Source organism: Egretta garzetta, unplaced genomic scaffold, assembly GCF_000687185.1.
Source record: "Egretta garzetta isolate BGI_Z169 unplaced genomic scaffold, ASM68718v1 scaffold886, whole genome shotgun sequence".
Classification (NCBI taxonomy): Eukaryota; Metazoa; Chordata; class Aves; order Pelecaniformes; family Ardeidae; genus Egretta; species Egretta garzetta.
The window spans coordinates 279009-298769 of record NW_009260011.1 but is presented as its reverse complement, the minus strand read 5'-3'; the positions used below and the strand labels follow the sequence as shown (position 1 = coordinate 298769).

The 19761-nt window shown below is 39.6% G+C and overlaps 1 protein-coding gene across 2 annotated transcripts in view; it reads right to left on the bottom strand.

Moving 5' to 3' along the window:
- DOCK8 (dedicator of cytokinesis 8) overlaps positions 1–17665 on the bottom strand; it is a 75473-nt gene extending 57808 nt beyond the window's left edge. The window contains exons 1-13 of one of the 2 annotated variants that reach the window (XM_009640601.2): positions 17561–17665; positions 13319–13494; positions 10231–10302; positions 6753–6876; positions 6319–6531; positions 5691–5776; positions 5072–5138; positions 4672–4821; positions 3818–3898; positions 2826–2985; positions 2079–2218; positions 1753–1846; positions 463–625 (exon numbers count right to left, since the gene is read on the bottom strand). In XM_009640601.2, coding sequence (XP_009638896.1) covers positions 463–625; positions 1753–1846; positions 2079–2218; positions 2826–2985; positions 3818–3898; positions 4672–4821; positions 5072–5138; positions 5691–5776; positions 6319–6531; positions 6753–6876; positions 10231–10302; positions 13319–13446 — 1478 coding nt within the window. In that variant the 5' untranslated portion in view covers positions 13447–13494; positions 17561–17665. Of the gene's footprint in view, positions 1–462; positions 626–1752; positions 1847–2078; positions 2219–2825; positions 2986–3817; positions 3899–4671; positions 4822–5071; positions 5139–5690; positions 5777–6318; positions 6532–6752; positions 6877–10230; positions 10303–13318; positions 13495–16496; positions 16601–17560 lie in introns of those variants that run through there. The other variant, XM_035896076.1, reaches the window with a different exon arrangement.
- Positions 17666–19761: the final 2096 nt, after the last annotated feature.

Genomic DNA, 19761 nt, shown 5'->3' with positions numbered 1-19761 from the left:
GATTTAAGAAAACAAATGACATCATAGCCTAGAGTCCTTGTTCATGGTGAAAAAGTGCACAGAACAACAGATTACTTCCTCAGATGCTCAGTTGACTCAAATTAACAGTAGAAACCACCCAGCACAAATATTTACCAAAACTGTTAAAATAAGATCTACTGGGAAAAAGACACAGAAGAGGAAAGATACACAAATATGCCAAGTCAATGAGAGCTGTTAGAGTTTTTTTTGACGTTTTAGAAAAATTTTCAAAGGACAACAGAATCAGATTAGTAAATAGACCGTAGAACACCCTGCAAGTGCTTTAACTTGTAATGGCTAGTAAGATTAAATCATCAGCATCACGCATAGTCTTCAACATTTAGAAATATTTTTAGTTTCTATTTCTGAAAAAAGAATATAAATCACAATTATTTTTGAAAATGGATCTTAAGAATTTAAAAAATATATGTTATTTCTTACCTATAAATGGTATGGGGAACATACACTTCTCTAATTGGGAATTCCAAAATCTCTTTGTGAGGACGATTACGGTTTTCTGGAAATGGCTTCACTGGTAGTAATTCTGGTGTCAGACAATACCCAAGGTTTTCTGGAGCTGGGGAAATCTCCAGTTTAAGTGTTCCTTTAAAAAATAAATCACAAAATCTCAGGAAAATATAAAAAATAACCGATGTATAGTAAAACAAAAATGAAAACAATATGTGAGGCTACATAGCAACAGTGCAGAAATAAGAACTGGGTCTTCAGCTTGACGGCTGCATGAGAATGAAAGCATAGGTGTAGAAAGATACACAGGAAGTAACCTACACACATCCCTTCACATCAGGCCAATATATAGCTCTTTATGTCTACTCTGTACAATTTCAAAGAAACAGGAAAGAAAGAAGGAATACTATATGCTGGGTTGATGTTCTAGTATCTTTCACACACAAATAATACAAAATTAGCCTGGGAGACAAATAAAGGATAAAAAGGCTTCTGTCTAATACAGTTCTCTCTCACTCCCCCCACTCAGATCCTGCTCTGATTAATCTCTACCAAAGTAGACACCACCCACAGGCTGGCTGTGGTGAGCAGTTAAACAGTTAACACTGATAACATTTACCCAAGTATAGCTAGACCTTCAGTTTAAATTCTCTGTTGTGATAAGTGAAAACCGTTTGGGGAACTCAGACTTGTCATTTCTGGCAATCAACTAAAAAGGCAAAACAGCTTTGCACTCAGTTCATGTTTTTTAAGGTTCTTCTACAACTCAGAAGAGCTTGAGCTGTAATTTATGCAAAAAGAAAAAATAAGCTGGTCAGTAGCCAAACACTATCTCTGCTTCTCTACTTTGTTAGCTAACACTGACCCAAATACCCAAATAAGATGAAATGTGTACAATTTTTAATCTCACTGTGTATAAACTATGACCCATTTAAAAATATTGCAGGGAAATAGTGAGAATCTTAAAAATCTGCTTTAAAGCATTGTCTTAAAACCAGTTTGAATAATAACAAAAGATAACCAGTAGATATACTGTAAATTAGGGAGGAAAGCAAACAATTTTAGAATATCAAGCTAAATATAAATTTCCATACTCAGTTATATAGAAAAAAACCTCAAAAGCATCTATGCCCAGGAAGTTCCACAACAGCACATACTATAGACTTAAAACCCCAGCTAATTACATTTTGGGGTTGGAATTTACAGAACAATTTAGGGGAGAAAAGTACATATATCCTTGTGCATCCAAAATGAATTATGTACCTGGCAATGTCTTAATCCTTCTCTGCAAGGAAGACGATCTTTTGTAATCAGCTAAAAATTTGAACAGATCTTCATCACTAAGCCTATCTCCTTCCTGTGAGGAGAAAGACAAAAATCAGTACCTTTGTAACAATAGTCCATAACACTGAGAAAAGCTTCTGAACAAACTATGTCCTTGAGGCATGCAAAGCAAGTGGGTTACTGCCTACTTGACAGCAGCTATCCTCTGTCCCCACAAGAACATCACTGGTAACTTTTCCCAATATAGTTCACATTCCATAGATGAAAAATGTCTTAGACAATCAGAAATAAAGAGCATCCAGCACCTGTTTAAAGAAGGTGTTGAGGGTCAGAGAGATTGTTTTGAAGTTTGATACTGGATAGCTGTCCTCCGAGCTCAGACTCCTCTCAGAAAGTCTTCTCGCCTGCAGCAGTGTTGCCCTCTTGTCACTTGTGGATCCTTTCCCTTCAAAAGGAAATTAAATGAAACATCAACTTGGTTTGTGTTGCTTCAGTACAAAGACTGTCAGAATACACTAGAAATCCACAACTTCCCAGCAACATCAGAGGATAAAGTACCTAAAACATTACACTACTTTTATTTCAGACTATGTGAAATAGTGGAATGCCAGGATACACCTAGTGAAGTGACATTATTTCTGCTGCAGAGCACAAGCTTATTCATATTTTTAGTTCATGGGTTATAAAGCTCAATGTTGTTGACCAATGGTTCTGTATACTCTAGAAACTAAGATGACACATATTTTGATTGTCCTGTATTGCAAACGGACTCCATATGGCAAAGGGAGTTTTACTTCTACAAAGCCAGTGTTCAACCAAAATAGGGCCTGAAACATGGAATAATATTTAGCATACACAAAAATAAATATGCAGAGATGAAACAGTGAGCATATTAAATTGTCGGTAGCACTGAAAAGGAAGGCTGAGAAGGCTGAGAAGACATGATTTTGAATCTGTTGTTCACTCTTGATGCCAGAGTGAATGACATTGTTTCCTATGCACAGTCCTACTGAAAAGTTGCTTTGCATTAGTTAGAAAAGTTAGACAACTACCGTTTAAACCTTCAGCTTCAGCTATTTCTCGTTCAAGTGTTGAAAGGTTGAAGAAATTAGTTAGACTTATGGGAATCCAGGCGAACGGCATTCTGTATTTCCCCAACCGCTGACAAAAGGATTCAGCCTGGGCTTTCAGTTTTTCAATCTTTTCTTTTGTCTAAGACAAAGACAAAGAAAATGACTGTTTAAAAAGCAATCAGTTATTTTAATGCTACTTTAGATAAAAAAATGAAAATTACATGTTTGCAGTTCAGTAAATAATTTGCATTCTCATCTCTCGTGTTTTCTTGCCACATCACTGTCAGGATCATAGCTGGTTTGATTTGTACATTCACTTCTCATTTCTTTTCAAAGAGTTAATTTTCATTATAGAAAAGGAGAATGCAGACCCTTTTGCAGTGACCCTAAAGCCCAGCATGAACAATCACCATGAAACATTAGTAGGTCTACTTCCTTCATCAGATACAGAAACAATATTCTGCTGAAAGCAATATTCTAAAGGTGAGAGATGTGTGGAAGTCCAGTAAACATTGTCAGTCTGCTCCAGGGAGGTAAATGGCCATGAATTCCTTGAACAGAGCTCATGCTCTCTATGGATGACAGCACTGAAGTGGCCACGTACACACTACAGCAGGTTGGTTGCCCATTCAAGTCAATGACATGCCTCTGAGGTACAAATATTTCTGCTAACTCCATATTGCATTTTCATCTCCTTTGCTCACCCCTATCTGCTTCATGACTCAAGACTTTGTCAGTATTGGTTTCCAAAAGGGTCAGTAATGAAAGTGCACCTTACCTTCTCATGACTTCTTCCTCACTGACTCTGGTAACAGACACCAGACTGCTTGCACCATGGATGCACCAACTGGCTTCCTCCCCAATGTTCTTGGATTTCTGTCCTATTCCAAAGGGTCTGCTCTTTCTCTCTTTTTTTCTCTTGTGCATGCATTTTTTTGATCTAAGTGCTCTTTATAGTTTTATTTACTTACCTTGCCAGCCTCACTTTCTTTAAGGACCAAGTAGGGTTCTGCACAGTCTCCGATTTCTCCTTGCTGAAGCACTTTTTCTATCTACAAAAAGCAGTAAAATAAGACACTCACAAAGAAAAAGTATCACACAAATAGTAACATGTTGCTTCTCTAGCAATATGAAAGAGTCTGCCTAAATGTGCAGTATAAAATTCTCAAAATTGTCTTTATTGAGTAACTGATACTAAACCTTCTCCTAGTTTCCCATCTAGTTTGTTAGAAAGCACAAAATACATATGTGACAACACTGTCAATCAGGTACTACTGCATTTTCATTGAATAACAATAAACATGAATAACACATTCCAAATGAAGTAGTTCAGGCCAACTCAGTTTTATAATTAAATAAACAAAATGATGCAAAGTGCACTGTAACGAAGCCAAAAAACCTCCACAGAATGTAATTAAAATGCTGTAAAAATGGCTTCTTTCACTTTAATTTAAATTTCACTTAGGGAGAGAGAGGAAATTATAAATACTTAGTAGAACTAGAACACAGGGCATCAATATAACTTCTTAGCCTGTGATTGATATATACCAGCGGACACCTGCACATGTACTACCTGCACATGGATGGGGCTCTGAGCAACCTGATCTAGTTAGCGGTGTCCCTGCTCACTGCAGGGGGGTTGGACTAGATGACCTCTAGGGGTCCCTTCCAACCCAAAACATTCTATGATTCTATGATTCTACTATTAAAAACTATGAGAATTCATCTCAGCTACAGGAAACTCAGGTTTGTCAGCTCCATGAACTCAGACAACAGGCACAGTTGGGAACAGGAAGAATGGTGTTGAAGTAGCAGTGTAACATACCTTTATTACTAGGTATATATCCGATGAGGGATAAGTGACAGAAAATACTGCTGATCTTGCCTGAGTAGACAAGTCAATGGATGGTGTATGAGAACGCAAGAATCCTCTTAGTGAATCAGTGTTGAGGTCACAATGAAAATTTTCTGAGATCTTGAAAAGAAGAAGAATTAAAATGTATTGCAAAGCAAAAACGCAACAAATTTTATTTTAAAGTAAGCCAAACATAGTAACTAGAACCAAAGAATAAACAATTGCAAGCATGTGACTCACTGAATAAAAAGAATCCTGGATCAGACTGCATGTCTGAAAAGTCACATGGTTTTTTGTAAATTTTCCTAAATTATTACTCTGGAGATAAAAACCCAAGCCAACTGAACAAAAATACCATATGCACACTTACCTTTTTTCTTTCTTTTATATCATAGAGAGCTATGCATGCAAACAAAGGTTCGATCTCTATATCAAACCTGTTAAGAAAAGACACTGATTAATACTGCACTTTTATGACCCTGTATAATAAAAAAATGAAAAGGCTATATTTCGACCGGCACTTCCATTAGAAAATAAAGAGAAATATTTAGTTCCAGACCTCAGCTACCTCAAAGCCTGGAGGATTTTTTTATTAGTGCATTTTATTAGATGATTTCAAGAGGAAAAGAAGGGAAGTAACTGCATGCAATGTATTTTCTAAATTTGGCAGAAAGGTGGTCTCGGATATAAGTTAAAATTGATCTTGCCTTTCGTGAATTTTTTTTTCTGTTTATCAAGTCAAGTAGCATGTACAGAGACCGATCTAGTTGGTTGGAAATATATAATTTGGGCTCATTCCCAACTCCCTTTCACCCTGACAAGTTAAAGACTTCTGTGATCATGGATAGAAACAGTCTGCTGCTACACTAAGAAAGGCCAAGCAAGCATGTAAATGCTGAATAGGACACCTGCAGTGGTGTAGCATGGTTGGCAGCAGTGCACTGGTATGAACTGAGAAATGGTGAGCGAGGCTTGTGAAGGATACTTACTTCAGAGTCTGCAGCTTCACCAAAATCCTGTTGCCCAGGTGTTCCTTTGGGCGATCTGGCACTGGCCGTATCTCCACGGCATCTTCCTATCATTAAACAGTTATTCTAGTCATACTCAATTCAAACAGCTGTAAATTTACATACATAAAACCTTTATGTGACATTAACTGGGCCACCACTACAGACTAGCGCCTTCCCCCACCCAGCAGGCATTTCATCTCTTCAGAGATGAAAGAAAATTGATTTATATTTCTGAATATTTACACTTCTGACCCCCACCTGGCATTTACACTGGATATTTACATTCCTGGGCCCCTAGCAACCGTTACAGCGAAGGGTAACACCCTGACACAACCATATCACCAGCATCGGGCTTGACCCGCACTGAGGAGGGTGTAATGAAGCCTCAGGCAACACCCCAGCTCCAAGCACAACGTTCAGGATAGCTGTACGTTCCAGATAGCTGACAGGAGCCCACGGTGACATGCCTTCACCCGCGTCACTACCCAAGGGAGACACGTATCCTGGCCACAAACCCTGTTTTTCAGCTACAGTGGAGCTTTAACCTTAAACATGCTGGGAGAGCCGGTTCGGGAAGGCTTGTGGGCCAGCCAGCCTGCCAGCTCACCTCGTCCACGGCAGGGTAGAGGGCGAGGAGCTCGGCGTGCCTGTTGGTGCGCCGCGCCTCCTCGTTCTGCCGCTCGAACTCCTCGGCGCTGACGTGCCGCAGCAGGTTTTCCAGGCGGGGGTCCGGCGGCAGGCTGCGCAGGTCGAAGTCGGAGGAGGCGAGGGCTGTCCTCGAGGCCTCCTCGGGCAGCGTGTGGACGTGCCGGGGCCCTGCCTGTTGGAAAGCGGAACAAAATGGCGAGCTGTGGCTTGGGCGTGGGGGTGTCATGAAGCGTCTCTTGCCTGTCTCTCAGAGAGGGCCTTAATGCCACCTCTGCCGTGAGGCCTAATGGCGAGCACGGCTCTCCGCTTGGCGCAATTGCAGAGATCCTAGGATGCTTCCTTCAAGGAAAGCTGCTAAATTTGAACGCTTTTCCCCAAGTGAAGAAAATGTACCTGAAAGTTTGCATCGCCAGAATCCAATGTTTCTGATTCAAATGTTTGTTTTTGAAGCGTCTTGTGAAAATCTTTTCGGGACCCCTTGTTTTTCAGGCTGCAAATATCTGAACTCCCTTGGTTCCTTTCACAGAGAAACCCGAGCAAGTCAGGACAGCATGATGAAGAGTTAAGAGAAAATAAAACAGAAAAGACAAATAAAAAAAAATATCAAGCATCTGGAGGCATTATTGTGCAAAAGAGCAGTGTGGCACAGCTTCTATGCAAAAATGTGACATTTCACAACTTTTGCTTTATCACACCACTGCAATTCTATCATGTATATTAAGAACGGTTTTAAAAGGAAGAAAATTCATTCGGAACACTTTTGCATAGACCGTGAGCCAGAGACAGCAGCAAAACTTGACCTAGGTACAAATTCAGCTCTGAGCTCCTCATCAGACATGGTGATTATTTCAGTGACCTTAAGAACATGGATCAGGATCACTTATCTCCTGGCTGGCTCTTTGCTCCTGCAATTACACATTGCGGAGCTTACTGCTCTTGCAACCCAAGCTCTATACTCTAGCTGATATCCCAAGTTAGTCACATACAATAATATATGCCTTTTAAATGCTGCCTGTTTTTGAGGAGGGTTATTACTGTGCACAGTGTAACCCTCTCTGCCGGCAACTTCCTAAAACTTTAGAGCAAGGTACCAATTTCAAGTTACATTTCTGTGGCAGATGGAAAAAAAAACAGCGGGCACCCTGAAAAAAGATACCAGATGCATCCAGAGCTCTATTTCTTCCACTTTAGTATGCAATTTGCTAAATCTTGTGATGGCCTTTTTGCTATCAGCTGCCTCAGTTACAGTATCCTGCTTCATTCATCTTTTCCGTACCACTCCCAATGCAACGTTTAAACATCTGAGTACTTTCATAAAGATGCCATGATAAGCAATTATTGATCAGGGAGACACCTTTTTATTACATTTTGGGAGTAACTGAATTATATGCACTGATGTGTTTTAATTTTAATTGTTCGCATTTTAATCGTTTACCAGTTCACTGCAAATGAAAACTTGGTCATAAAAGAGACAATCCCAGCTCTCCTTGGATGTGACCTTGTTTTGGAACCACCTTAATCATCCAGAATGAAAGACAGAAATTCTGCACGAGTTTACTTTAAGACATTTCAGCATCCAAACGAGGTTTTGTTGATTATTTTTTCACTACCTCTGGTGGCAAACAAATGATTAATGGAGAGATTTATGTACCTGTGGGTACACTTTCCCTGTGGTGTACCAGCTACACTAAAGATGCCTTTCCCCTAAAGTATTCCTGGATAATTTATTTATATTGTTTACTTATTTTGAAAAGCACGGTAGCAATTAAAACTCATCAAGAGGCAAACCCTGCTTTTAGCACACATGTCAGTTTAATGGTCACACACTGAAATAAGAAAATGGGGTGAGGAAAAGGAACAAAGCACAACTGAAAGGAGAAACTGACAGGCACAAGAATATGCCTCCCATTCAGCTTCTGGCAAAAACACGTGGACCCCTCAGCTGTTTCCAGCCCCTCTGTCACATACCTCTCCACCCTGGGGCACAAGGACCACCTCTGCTTATGCCACCCACTGAAGACTCGTCAGTCTCCTATTCTGAACCCTCCCATCCATGAATGGATGAGAGTCACTTACACACTCCTCTCATCCATAGCTCACCAAACCACACATTCTGCAACCAGTCCCATGAATCTTTGTCTCCCAAGTAGGCAACGATATTTTTTCCAGCCTTTCTCAAAACAATGCAGAGCTTTCTATAACTACTTTTTCTCACTTCTCTCTTGACATCTTTTCTTCCTCTCCTATCTGTTTCGAGAATAGTGTCCAAGCATAACATGAGAGTCCCAATAACAATCTATCCCTCGCTTATGTGACACTGCAGCATCTTTTACACTTCTTTCTTTGTGATTTTTGACAACTTGCTTGCTTTGTTAGCCACAGCCATCAAAGCTCAGCTCTCTGGCAGGGCCCTTCATCATGTTTACCGCAGACTCAACTGCTCAATAAAGGTTTTGAATACAAATTTGCCTTACCTGCATGAATGAAGTAGTAAAGCACATGACAAATCTTTTCACACGTGTGTATTGCTACAGCTCCATTCACATTTCTACAAGCACATGTAAGTGCAAAAATAGTTATGTTCCATTTTTCACCTCACCTGCTTTACTGCTCACTCCCTACTCGTGTGCACAGACAAAGCTGCGTGCTCGCTCTTCGCAGTGCACACAGTCCGTGCTCTGAGCAGTGCAGGTGGAGAGCCTGCAAAACCCGCCAGCTTATTTTTAGTGACTCACTGTGGAACAGTTCTGAGAACTCAATCAATTTCATCTGGCACCCCCAGAGGAAGTCTCTTAACAACCGTCAGCGGCTGCTCCGTCCCTGCACAAGCTGCTCAACTAAACAACACAATTCCTTCACAGTAATCACCAGGAGTCAACAGTAGCACTGTTGTGGCACATGTCAGGCTAGAAAAACAGCAAGTAGCAAGGGCGGGCGAAGGGGCACAACAAAATGGCAGCAAATGTGCCAGCACTCTACCATCGGCTGCTGCTACTGCTTCTCAAGAGCAGGGCATGAGCTCAGAAGGGGATGAACAGGAAGCAGAGCAGAAAAATAGAGCTCCAAAAACCTCTTTCTGAAGAACAGGAGGGGGTGATGGGGAAGGAGGTGAGCTCCACTGGCACACCACATCCCTGAGGGTCTGGGAAAAGACACCCCCACACAGAAAACACTGACTGAGAGTTCCCTTCACATTTAATACATGAAATGGAATGAAATTAAATTAAATTATAAAATTAAGTTAAACTAAGTTAAATTAAATTAAAATAAAATTTTTGTCTCTTGTAATGACTACAGGTCCAGTTCTGTGTGTTGAATTATCCTGACCCCAAATGCAGAAATCGCTTGCTCATGTAAAATAGTAAAGTTGGATGTTACACTAATAATCCCATGAATACAACCAATCACTGCTGGGAAAGCCCATAATCCTCAGGGTTTTTGCTACTGGCACTCCATTTCATTTTCAGACACAATTAGAAATCAGATCATGTTGAATTTTCAGGGCATGGAGGGAAAAATTAAGAGCATACAAATGCAATCTTTGTTCCTGTTATCTTTCTTTTTAGTGTGATCAAATAGTAGTAGTATTCCTGATTTAGATAAATCATCATTACAGACAGCTGATGTGAATTTCTTCCCAATTAATTCCCAGAGTTCCTAATATTAAGAAGCAGATGCAACAACATTTAGCTATAGCCCACCAGCTCAAACAAAACAATATAGTTATATATATACTACTGACAAGTCAGTTCTTGTCTTCAGTCACTGATTCAAATCATTATTCTTTTGGATTACTTATAACAGCATGCATCTCCTCTCTGATAAATAAGATGCAAGAAATTTTCTACTTATTTACTCATATGTAGCTTACTTTCGATTCACAATCAGCCACTCCCGGATATACGTCTGAACACAGTCTCTGACATGTAAGTCCAGTTCAACCCTGGGGAAAAAGCAACACATTGTAAATATTTCGGTACCTAGGTCATACCTTAAGGACAAATAAATTTATCTAAACATGCTGTTCAGATAAAGGCCTTTCTATTAGTCCTCTCCTGTATATTTATTTTACTGCTAAACTACTGTTTGAGGTTTAAAGAATTCTGTGTACTGCATGAATTCCCTGATGTCATTTTTTGTTACTGCATATATAAATTAACAAACATACATTTAACAGAGGTAACCATTTGCCACACTATGCATTTCATTAATATAAGACTGATGTCACTATAAAACACAGCAAGACAAAAGAAATTATACCAGGTACCCATCTTTGTGGTTTTCAGAACTTGATAACAAGTCTCAACATACAGAGATATTTTTCCAGAGGCCTGGACTCTTGCAAATACATAGTCTCTTGTATATTTTTGATGTAATTTTCTCTTTCTCATAGAAATGAAGAAAATTCTAAAAAGGGGCCCTAAGCTTTTTATCAGATAGCGTAATAAAACTTCAAGGTCTAAGAATATGCTATAATTCAATTTTATGATTTTCAAATGAGTCTCATTTAATGTAGGGGGCTGTCAGTGATGTCTGATAGACTGGACACTGATTGGAACTGAAATATTGTAAGCTAAAGTCAATGTCTGTGAATTTGTTGTCATGATGTTGTAGCACAATTCCCCTATCCCTATTCTAAAAAATTTTAATGACTTGTGCCAAAATCACTTGTTACATCCTCTGATCAAGGTGAGCAAAAGAGTGGGATACACATGCAATGCAGGAATGGCTGAAACGTCACTGATTCAAATACTTTTTAGCGCTTTCCACCCATAACTCTTAACAGATTTGCAACTGATTGCCAAGACCAGGTATCAACCGGTTTGGGTTCCCGTGTGTACCTCAGGACAGAGCCTTGGCTGACACCAGACTGCTGTGTGCTCTGGCCACCAGTGGACTGACACAGCACATGGTCGATTCCTGCATCTGGAGATATGTTGGCAAGCAGGCAGCACGATAACCCTGTTTGGCCAGTGGTATCTGTTTTCCTGCTCTCAGTGCAGGAAGACACCACAGACTGCATCGCCTGCTGGCAAATCTTTGGTGTGTGCCCCTCCTGTGCTCTCATCTTCCCTAATACACCCTGGCACCCTTGACCAGGATTTTCGGTGAAAGCACTAATGTTGATAACAGCAATGTGAATGGTTAAAGGGGAAGCTGCTTTGTAAAAAAATCTGCTTAAAGCATGTTTGTTGGTATTGACTATTTGAGCTTTGCCACAGACTCCTTACAGAACGCTTAATGTTGCTGTGGTGCAAATCAAGCCTAGAATTGACTGTACAGCGTGAGTCTATGTGTTGTCCTACTGCAAAAACAAATAGATAACTGCTGTTTTAAACAGCAGGTATGTTGGGAAGTAACCTTGGAAAAATGGGAGAAATGGTCACCTTATCTTCAAATCCTATTTCAGGTTGGGTAATTTTTTACTATTTCTTTCAATCATGTAAATAAATAGGAACTTGAAGCTCCAAAATATTCACTGGCTCCCACATGCATTCTCTCTCCCCAGCCCACAGGAAAACAACAATTCATGATACAGACTTGAACATTTTCTATGAGCAACTTCAAGTGAAAATCACCTTTTGTGCAAATGTTACAAAACCCCCTAGGAACTCAAAGAGTTCCCAGGTGCCCTAGCACAGCACCTCACCTCTACCACCTTTGCTCTCCTGAACTTCCTGAGAGATGCATTGGGCCAAGAAAGAGCTTGCAGGCTGAGACCTTGCTTAGAGGGAGGGGGTTTCAGCTAGTCCACAGCTGGCAAAAATCATGTAAACCGTGGTTCCTGCTTAGCCTTATTGCATTTGGATGTTGGGCAGAAAACACTGAACAAATACCACTGTTCTGTAGGGCTCTAATTTATACAGCTGGCCGGTATAAATTAGAGCAGGCTGTACCAACTTTTTGCAGAAACAGAGGCAGATGCAGGCCTACTCTGTGAGCCAGGACACCATAAGCTAAGCCTATTTGTCCCTGCAGCATTCAGGTTCAGCACAGCAGAGAATATAGACTGTGCTGTGTATTTCCTGAATATACTGGAAGGAGCCAGCCCCCCATCCCAAACATGTTGCATGGTTTGCTCTCTTTGCAGACATAGCAATTTGGGGCTAAACTGGTGCTGACTTCACGTTTATCTGGCTGTTACTGCTTGCAAAACTCAATAGGCCTTTGTGGTTCTACTTGAAGGTATCATTTATAGCCAAACAATCCTCAAAGAGTATTTTGTATACAATGCATAGGACTCTCCTAAACCATATCAGAAAACTCTCCAGTGCATTCCTTTTCCTCATTCTGAAAAATTCTGTTTCTCATAGTTTGCCTGTTTATCAAACCAGCTTAAATATGCACAGGATGGCCAAGCACTAGTATCAACACTTGCTACCTATTTTAATTTAAAAGATGATGAAAATAGTTTCATTAATGCCAGCCTGAAACCAAAAGTGACTCCTACAGTAGAAATTAACATTTTTTCCCCCCAAACCTTGTAAACTGTTTCCCCCCATTTAAGCAAGAAAGTTAGCAAGAAAGAGATGCTTAGTAATCTGATCAATGCCATGTAACACATAGCTGGGGGGAAAAAAACCCCAACCCAAACAAAAAAATTATAAAAAAGAAACCTCCCTCAATCCTGTGCTTAATACATGATCAGAATCAACTTCCACCTCTGGGATCACAGTTAGAAAATTATTTTTCTTACTACCCTCCTGCCCTTCTTTACTCTTTTTCCTGGCCTACACCTACCTCACTCCCACAACTACCAACTAGCTCAGGAAGTCGTGTAAGCACTTGCACAATTTTAAGTGTGCAAACAGGTCTAACAGAATCAATAGCGAAGTTCAAATGTTTAAAGTTCAGTGAGTGCCTAATGGATGGATGGATGGCAGTGAGGTGTCTGGATCAACACCTTCAAAACTATTTTTAAACCTGCAGCATTTCAGAGGGAGAGCAAGCTTCCTTACCCATCTTCTGGCATAGAGGGCTGCAAAGTCCTGCATTCTTTGGGTGTAAAGACAATGTCCAAGTCATCTTCAGGAAAGTCACCAAGTTCTTGTGCTAGTTCTGAGTCCAAGTTGTTCAGCCGTGTCATTAGGAAGCCTTCGAAATCTACTGGGTCTACTGCGTCATAAAAGGAAGGCTAATGGAAGAAATAAAGAGGTGTCTATTTTAGCAACAGAAGATTTTTCTTAATAGTGTAATTTAGGCTTATTTATTCAATTCTTGTTATTGTCCCATTATTTTTTAAACATCAGAAACAGACCTCTAACTTTATATACAGTGCCACTGCACCTAATGCAGGGAAAAGTTGCTAACAAAACATTCAGCTGAAAAGAGAGAGAGAACAAGGAGATAAACATTTTAAAACACAAAGAAGAAATGGAAAATACTACACCTAAATCCAAATTTGCACTTATTTTCTCTGTTGAGCTTTCCTAGACACTGGTAGAAGGAGCAGAGAACAAGGGCAAGTGACCAAAATGATAATAACTGGCAGTGCCAGCTAGCAGGTAGCCACCAATGGACTCTATGGCCCATGTGACGAGGGGCACTAGCAATTACAAGGCCAAGGCAGTAAGTGTCAGAAGTTATACTGAGCCAAAAACCAACTGTTAGCACGATGGCTGCCACCAAGAAGACGCCACTCATTTGGGGTGCTGTGCCCAAAAGATACTGACTATAGAAATGCTGTGTGCTTTCGACTCTAAACAAAGTTGAGGGCGAGATATACCCAACATCAGAAGACATTATCTTCCATCTCTGCATGGTACTGGCTTGCATATTATTGGAGTTCTAATTTTACTGGATTTGTAAAGGGTTATTACAGCAACTACAGAAAAGACTACATGGAACTACTAAATCTATTATTGCAAACCTTAGATATCCACCATTTCTACAGCACATGGCATAGCACTTTGACAGACGGCAGTTGTATCTGATTACACTTAATCAGCCACTCTTACACAGAATGTCCGATCAGAACAAAGTTAGACAAGTACAACCTCTCCCACTCATACACGACCTGAAGCTCTCTGGCTCTTTTTATCTGCTTAGTCTCAAAAACAGAGGCAGAAAATCTTGTTTGCTATAGTATCTAGGAATGTTCCACATACATATGTGACTTCATATGTTTAAAGTATATGTTATCCTATGTATAGATAAAACTGAAAATTTTTACCTACCGTATAGCCAACAAAAATAGCCTGCATATGTTTGGAAAATAAAACGTCTGTCCAGTTGAGTACAGAAACCAGCATCTCATGCTGCTAATTTTCTTGACAAGTAATAAATAGATCTAAAAGCTACAGTTTTAGAAAAACCTGTAGTTTATGTTCCGTGAGTTCCAGAAAGGCCGAGGACACCTCAGTGCAGTAAGAGCACAGAAAAATTGCTAGAGCACTATAATAATAGCACTGGAATAACTTACTTACTAGGAGGAAGCATTCTAGCAAAAACCAGCTATCAAATCATCCTTGTCTGTAAAGAGCAAGGATTGCATTAACTGATTAGCCCAAATACCTTTCCCAAGACTGCCTTCTGAAGCTGCCAGCAATAGGCTGAACGTAGGTCAGGAAATCTACCTCTATGATGCTGTTGTTGGGGTGTGGGGAAAATAAGGCACCCCATGTTCCTGATACCAGCACTGCCTTTCTATTCAGTGTTACTGCGGGTTCTGTGTCTCACCCAATGCGTTCTGGAGCTATCCTCCTTACGCTCCAGTGTTCTTCTCCAGACATAAAATCTGTGGGCCCAAGTAATGAAGTCTTCACTCATTATTACTGAGTCCTACTTGTGCAAGGCTCTTATGGAAGTTGACAGGATTTTCCCTTGAGCGTGAAGTGGCCTCTGCCCACAACAGTGCCACACCCACAACATCAGGAATTTTAGCTCAATAGGGCAATGAGGAATTCCATAATTTATGAAACACGCAAAAGTGCTCAGCAGGGGCAAAGCTCTGGGTAACTCTGAACTAAAATGGCTCACACATAATATGCCACGTCAGTCGCCGCAGATAGGAAGATGAGTTAAAGCTATTAGTGGTAAATGCGAGTTTTGGGGCCTTTTTAGTGTTCTGGAAATGTAACTGAGGAAGTTATTTAGGTAATAAAAATCCAGAAATATCTTGCAGAAAGTGAAGCATATTTAGAAGAAATGTGCTAAAAACATCTAGAAGCAAAGTAATCTAAAGTTTTGAAAAAAATAGGTGTGATAAATACTCCTGCAAATGATGTAGTAGAGACCTTTGAACACAATCAGCCACCACCCCAGGGTCCCCCTTTATAGGGAAATGGTACTAGTCTCTGCATAAACAAAGTCTCTGAGCTTACCCCCCTGCCTGTACATTTAAGGAATCAACTGAATTCTCTGAAAACACCTTTGGGAAAATCTCTTTCTTTGCTGTTTTTGTCTAAAGGGAAAACCTAAAACTCACAGTAAGTCCAGCAAATCACGAGGCAGTCAGCTGCAGAAATATACTGTGCTGTTAATAAATTATTAGGTTAAGCACTACCTCTGGCTTATACATAGTGTAGTGCTGAGCATACAATTATGAGTAAATAGTGATCTTTATTAGCTATTGATTTTTTATTAATTGTCAGCATAATAACCTCGAGGTTCACTTAATGTACAGCCAGTGGGTAAAACATTACACGGTAGTATATACATATGAAAATCTACTTAAAAAATTCACAAAAGATTAAAGTAAAACATAGCTTAAAGTATACAAAAGCATATTACACCTTTTCAGTTGCTGAAAATGTAATGTTTTGTTTATGAACTATTTTTGCTTAATACAATCTGATTTTTAAGCATTGCACTTCCTTTCAGAAATTTCCCATTCTGACAAGTCAAGTCCATCACATTTCATTATGTCTTCTAACTTCTTCTAGTTGAAGTGTTAATAATATAATCACTAGAAATATGTGCTTTTGACCATCGTAAATTAGACACAAATGTAAAAAAGATGGCGAAAAAGGTAAATGCAGATGGAGGGTAATAGTCTCCCTTACGATTGGTGCAAATTATCAAAGGAAACAGAGATACTGTTTCAACTGAGAAGACAACAATCCTTCCCACACATCATACAAGTGTGGAAAACAATTATTCTACAGAAAATGCCACAAATCATTACTGCAAACATACCTTTCTAAGGATGATGGATTAGAGGCACGTAGATTGTGACAGCACACAAAATGGCAGCTACGGCGTAATACTCAGTAAATGAAATGTTATCAATTTCTCAAGAGCAAAAGCAGCTGTCTGCATGTAGAAGAAAGGACCTAGACTCCTCCAGGCTGAGTAACCACAAGACAAAAGTTAAAACACCACAGCATTTCAGATTAAGGAAGTGAGTAGTGGCGGGAGGCCCTGACACACAGGAAGTCACTGCTTGCATCTGGTGTTTAACATTTTTCACAATCACTGGTGCACAAAGACTTTTCCCACTTCTACTTACTGGGTCTCACAAAAATATGAAAAAAAAATCAAAAAGGTAGGAAGAAGGAGAGTATCAGAATCTTAGTCAGTTTTATGCATGGCATAGTATGTTTGCAGAACACCCATCCTCCTGAAAGGCATTTAAAAAGATCTGGCATTTTTTCCCTTTGTCGTAAGGTCAGTGTCATATGGTCTGTCTTCTTTAGAGGGGGATTACACATGGAAAGCTGAAGATGATTTGGAGACACATAACAGCTGACTCAATTATAACTATGCCAATTAGGGCATACTGCAGCATTTCTCACTTAACATGCTTACTCTACAGCACTGAAAAACAGGCCTGTGTGCTGCCTCTGCTGCTAGCTCTGGAAACTGTGTATTAAGCCAAGGCAGCTGAGCCTCCACTTTTCTTTTTTTCCTGTTTATTCACTGATCCCCTTTTGCAAATCATCTGCGAGCACCACACAATGCATTTACTTGATGCCATTGAATGTTTCCAGCAAGGAAAGGATGTAATATACTCCAACACTTACTGATCCACTTTGAGTTACAGTAGTATGCAGAAAGACTGTCTATTTAAGGCTCCAAGGACTGTTCTCAGTTTTTTTTCAAACGCATAATTTCTTCAGCTCACCATGGAGTATTTTTTAATGGCTTCAGACAGAAGCCAATGGAAAGCAGACAACTTAAGAAGATCACTTAATTTACCCTAAAAACATTAAGCAATGTGGATGCCAAACCTGTGTAGAGAAGATAAACCCAGAACTTACCAGATGAAGGGTAGAAAAGCCAGGGGTACTTAAGCTTCGTTGACAGAACTGCGCAAAGCCTGGTTGGAGAGTAAATTGCTTTCTTATTTCTGCAGACGAGTGCCTTTAATTAAGCAGAGAAAAACCCTTATAATTACAATTATCCTCATACAAATTCCAAATGCCAGACCTTAGCCAATTTAGTCTCCTGTACCGGTGTTTAGAAATGTATTTTGATGATGTTCTAGACTTCTCTTGTTTTGTAGTTGACGCAAACCTCCAAAAACATTTGCATTTCCCATGTAATTAAGATCCGGACACTCTTCCAACAGATTTCTGTCATTATATTACAGTACTCACAACTGGGAAAGGCTATGCAAGAGAGAATAACCTTGCCCTTAAGTGAAGCGTGACTGCAACCTGTATAGCAATAGTTGCAGATTCATTTCTGCAAAGCAAAGGCAACAGGATAATAGATCAGAGAAAGAAAATTAACATCACAGAGGGAAATATTTTAATGAACTAGTAATTGACCAAGGGATATAAACAAGACAGGACCACTCACTGAACAGTGTGAGCCCAGACTTATGTTAATAATGAAGTCTGCTTTGTAAAGCCCAAGATAAATCAAAGCAAGAATTTAAAAATCAGCCTCTACTGTATCAGCTGAACGTTTGAGGAAAAGACTTCTTAAGTGCTAATTAATTGATTCTAATGGGAGCAGAAACAGGCCAGTCCTGAATTCTTCAGAAATCCCAGAGTGATAGTACGATTGCACGTACCCAATCTGATAACTCAGTAATCAGAGTAGCCTGGTCATTTTTCATGAAAACAAATAAATTAATATTCAATATGATTTAAGAATAATCAGCCATGAAATGGTAACAAACCACCTACAATATATCTTACCATGAATGTTCAAGACAACATTTTTTAAAAGAACAAGACGCACTTAAGCAGATTCCAAGTAAAAAAACCATCCCTGTAATCTACCAGGGCAGCCAGCTGGGAGACAGGAAAATACAGAGGTAAGAAGACTTTCCCTTCCTTATGAGACTCTTTTCCAACTCCAGTAAGCATTAATAGGCAACTCAGAATTAGCAGATGCCACAAGACAGTTTGTCTGTTTGGTCTGCACCTTCCTTCCTCTGTGGCCTCTGGATTTCTATGACTACTATAACTGTTCTGTGACACTTAATCTCTTACTACCACTTTTCTTAACAAGCATGACAAAAACCCTAAACTCCTCTCAATGCAGTTCTGCTCACATTAAGAGACAGGCATCCCACAAAAGGCATTAAAGGTATTAGAGGTATTAGAGCATGATTTCTAAAATAAAAAATGCATAAATAAGAGTAGTTGCTTGTAGGTTAAAAGGCCACGCCAGGTGTGAGTGGATCATTGCTTTGGTCTGAAGGCAGCAGCAATTGGAGACAGAGCCAAGCCAGAGTTACAGAGGAAGAAAAGAGATCCATTTTGAAGATAAATTCCTACTCATCAGTGGTATTCCAAAAATCAGACAGGATGAAATGGATTTTTTTAAAAGGTTATTCAATAATTATATAAGCAAGAAACCATGGAGGGAGAGTTGGGAAGTCTGTGAATTCCTTAGATTATTTTTGCCCTATTTTAAAAAGAAAAGCTGCTTGTATATCAAGGTTATTATTACTCTTCTTCCCACTGCAAATAATCTCTGATCATGAATGTTTGTAGCAAAGTGTAACATAAAAATTGTTCAAAATTATTATTTTCCTTCAAACGGAGCCAGTTTCTGCCCCATGCGGAAGTATGCGGAAGCAGCAAATGTTCGCTTAATGTATGTAAAAAAATGGATTACAGTGTATTGCAGAAGTTGCTGCTGTAAACAATGATATAACACATCTTTGAATTACACCAGATATGGGGTCATCAGACTCTTTGAAGAGGAAATTGTATGAATTTTCATCTACAACAGAGGAAGTATGTATATGGATGAAAGGCCAAATCTTCTGTCTGGTAAAAGCATGTGCAAGCCCAGCTAATGGAGAGAACGTATGTTTCTCAAGAGTGCCAACATTAGTTCCAGAGTCTCCCCAATATTCAAAGAAAGAACCTGCAAAATAGATCAGTCCATGGAAGAAGAATCCTGTAACCTACAAAGGTGAATTTCAAATAGTTTAAGAATAGTTCAATTGATTGATTTCATGTTTTTCATATCACTGAAGGAAGAAAGGGAGAAGAAA